The sequence below is a fragment of the Trypanosoma rangeli genome, assembly GCF_003719475.1.
Source record: "Trypanosoma rangeli strain AM80 chromosome Unknown Tra_15.4_contig_00536, whole genome shotgun sequence".
NCBI lineage: Eukaryota > Euglenozoa > Kinetoplastea > Trypanosomatida > Trypanosomatidae > Trypanosoma > Trypanosoma rangeli.
The window spans coordinates 1-3558 of record NW_021706280.1 but is presented as its reverse complement, the minus strand read 5'-3'; the positions used below and the strand labels follow the sequence as shown (position 1 = coordinate 3558).

Genomic DNA, 3558 nt, shown 5'->3' with positions numbered 1-3558 from the left:
GCCATACGTGGCGAGTTTCGCTTGCCTGCTGCTGCTGCCCACACGGCGGCGGCAACATTGTTGTGCGCCTCGCGGATTTGATGCAACTGCCTGGCTGAGGAGCAGGCCGAATGCCGCACGGGATGTGTGGAGTGCAGGTGCGTGGACCCAACAAACTGGGCGATTTAGCTTATTTTTTGTTGGCGCCCTCTTTTTTTTTTTTTTGTTGCCGCGCGGGGAACAAATATCCCCCCGCCCAGTCTTCGTGCGCCACTGGGCACGTGAGACAAAAACACATGCTGAAGTAATTTGTTTTTCTTCTCCATTTTGGGGGGACTGCGGGAAATCCTCATTGCTGTCGTTTTTGTTGTTGTTGGTTTGTTTTGTGGCCTGGGCGATAGTAACCGCCGCTGTGGGCGCCAGCGCCACGGCCGCCACCGTATGGGACCTCGCAGTATTAACTTTCTCTTCTGTCTGTGCGCAGAGACGTCCACGTTTTGTTTTTGGTTTCCGCTACTTCTCTTGCCTCCTCCCACACACTCGCAGAGAAAAAGAGATTAAACGCTACTCGCTGCTCTGCGCTTTGAGGGCCCTGCAGCCACCACCAGCAACACAAACAAGCACACACACACACACACACACACACACCGCTCACACACCATGCCCAAGCAGCTGTTTTCTTTTGCGGGGCTCCTCCTCTGCGTGCTGTTGATGTGCTGCGGTAGTGGGGCTGCGGCCGGTGATCAAAAGAATGTTGTGGACCCATTTACAGGGACGGCGATTGTGTCAGGTGCTGAGTGGGAAGACGTTACAAACGGTGGTGCATCGGTCAAGTCGCTGCGTGTCCCCAGCCTTGTGGAGGTGGACGGTGCTGTGTTTGCCGTTGCTGAGGCCCAGTGCAAGAATGGAAACGGCAGCTTCACTGGCATCGTGTCGCGGCACCTGAAGGGAATTGGATCAAAACCGACTGAAATTCCGATGGGTGCAGGCACAGGTTCCTTTCACACGCAGCTTCTGAAGGAAGGTGACAACGGAATGAAGGACACAGCGCGACCAACGACACTTGTGAGTGGCAACAATGTCTATGTGCTGCTGGGAAGCTGCAGCCGTGCAACACCGGAGAGCAAAGAGGCTGATCGAAGTAGCTGTAAGCTTTTGCTGGTGAAGGGGAGTGTGACTGAGAGTGGAGAGAAGAAAGTCCGGTGGAGCGAGCCACATACGGTGGAGTTTGAGCTCGGACTGTTTGTTAAATCCTTGACTCATTTATCTGCTGTCGGAGGGTCGGGTGCTGTGATGAGTGACGGCGCACTTGTGTTTCCCGTGCAGGCCACAAAGAATGGAAAGAAAGTTTTACTGGCCGCGCGCTTCTCCCCGTCAGAGAATAAATGGGGGCCTTTGGACGATACGGTGGGAGAAGGTTGCCACAATCCATCGATTGTGGAGTGGGGCGAAGGCATGTACCGGCACCTCCTCATGATGGCTCCCTGCACGGATGGCTCCTATTATGTGTACGAGTCTTTTATATCTTTGCGGGCTTGGCGTGCGTTGAAAGCGCCAATCTCCCGCCTGTGGGGTAACTCACGTGATAGAAAAGGGGAGGGCGTGCGAAGCGGCTTCGTCACTGCAGACATCGATGGAGAGACGGTGATGCTGCTTACCACGCCGGTGTATTCTGAGAAGGGAGAGGGTCGGCTGCATCTTTGGGTGACAGACAATGCCCGTGTGCATGACGTTGGACCGGTATCCAGTGAAACTGATGATGCCGCCGCCAGCTCCCTGCTTTACAGAAGCGGCAAGAAGGAGTTGATTTTACTGTACGAGAAGAAGAAGAGCGGAGATTCATACGGTCTTGTCACTGTGAACCTGACTGGGACGCTGAAGCAGATAAAGAGCGTGGTGAAGGCCTGGAAAGATACGGACACCGCACTAAAGAACTGCGCTTCCACTGGCACTGTTGACTCGCGGATAAAGAATGTGTGCAAGGGTCCTATTCCCACGGAAGGGCTGATTGGCTTTTGGTCCAACAGTTTGGAGGGGAATTTATGGAAAGACGAGTACCTCGGAGTGAACGCAACGGTGCACGGTGGGAGTGTGGCAGGCACGGAGAGGGTTGTGAGGTTCCGAGGCGCAGGATCGGGGGCGGAGTGGCCGGTGGGCAAACTGGGGCAGAACCAGCCGTACCACTTTGTGAACAGCGAGTTCACTCTTGTGGCGACGGTGATGATTGACGCGGTGCCGGAGGCAGACGGTCTTGCTCCTTTGATGGGTGTGAGGATGAATGACGATGCCAGCACTGTGCTCGTTGGTCTGTTCCACACGAAGGAGAGGAAGTGGGGAGTAATTGTCAACGGGAAGCCTCGGGGGTTGTTAGATGAAGCTGGTACGTGGCGGCCTGGCACAACATATCAGGTGATACTGCAAAAGGATGGGGATGAGGTGTATGTGTACGTTGACGGGAGGGCTATATACGACAGCGAAGGAGATGAGAAGGGCACCGTTTCTGACGAGGTGAAAAGGCTGCTCGAGTCGCACACGATCTCGCACTTCCACCTTGGCGGCAACGTTACGGCGGATGGCACAACGACCAGCCACCATGTGACGGTGGCCAGCGTCCTGCTGTACAACAAGGCACTTCTTGTCGGTGATGAGGTCCGGAGGCTCAAAGCGAACACAGTCCCTCTCCCATGGTTGGGTGCTACGACGCCAGTCATAATCCCGAAGGTTCCGCCAACGTCTGACGGTGATGGTGAGGAAAATGCTCTCGTGACGAAGCCTGCAAGCGCCGGGGACAACGCCACTGAGGAGCAGATGCCTAACCCGGAAGCGGCAGTGGGCTCAGGCAGCAGCCCTGCTCCACGCGGTGACGCCGAGCAGACTCCCGCAGAGGAGACACGCGACACTTTTTCGTCCGGCACAGTTCAAACTCCTTTTGGAAACAATGAGGGAGTGTCGCAGGGAGCTGACAACGCGCCGGTCAATAAAACCGCTTCGCCCGAACCTCAGGCGATTCCCCCGCCAAGCGACGCGGCGCCTCTCTCTGGAAACAGCTCCGTTAATTTGAGGAACATTACTGGTATGGAATCCGACGAAGGAAACAGCGACGGCACGGTGCGTGGGTGTGTGCCTCGGTTGTTGCTGCTTGCCCTGCTGGGGCTGTGCGGCGCGACGGCCCTCTTTGTTTAATGAACGGGAAATTACATTTGCGGCGCCTCAACAGTAACAGTAATAGTTGATAGCCGCCAGCGCTACTCCTTTTGCTTGTTGTCCCTGTGGGCCAACGTCTTATTATTATTATTTTTTTCTTTGGGGGATGTTTTTTTTTTTGCTTTGGGGGATGTTTTTTTTTTTGCTTTGCCACTCCTTGCACACTTTCAGTGGGTCGCGCCCTTTCTACCTTCTGTTTGCCGCTGCCGCCCACACACCCGCGCTGCCGGCCTTGTGGCTGTGCGTCGCACGGACTCCTGAAACGAGGCACGGGGCCGCGGAGACCGTGAGGGGCAACCGTGATGCGTGACTTTGTGACTAGGCAGCCATTTTTTGTTTGTGCGTGTAGGTCCTCCTTTGATGCCGGGCTTACAC

The 3558-nt window shown here is 55.5% G+C and overlaps 1 protein-coding gene across 1 annotated transcript, besides 2 other annotated features; it reads left to right on the top strand.

Annotated features, from left to right (window-relative positions):
- Positions 1–331: 331 nt before the first annotated feature.
- Positions 332–366: a microsatellite.
- Positions 367–600: 234 nt separating this feature from the next.
- Positions 601–627: a microsatellite.
- A 12-nt stretch (positions 628–639) lies between these two features.
- Positions 640–3162, top strand: TraAM80_09218 (trans-sialidase; the record flags this gene model as incomplete). The annotated part of the gene is made up of 1 exon (XM_029385913.1): positions 640–3162. The coding sequence occupies one exon, from the start codon at positions 640–642 to the stop codon at positions 3160–3162; it is 2523 nt and encodes an 840-aa protein (XP_029234244.1).
- Positions 3163–3558: the final 396 nt, after the last annotated feature.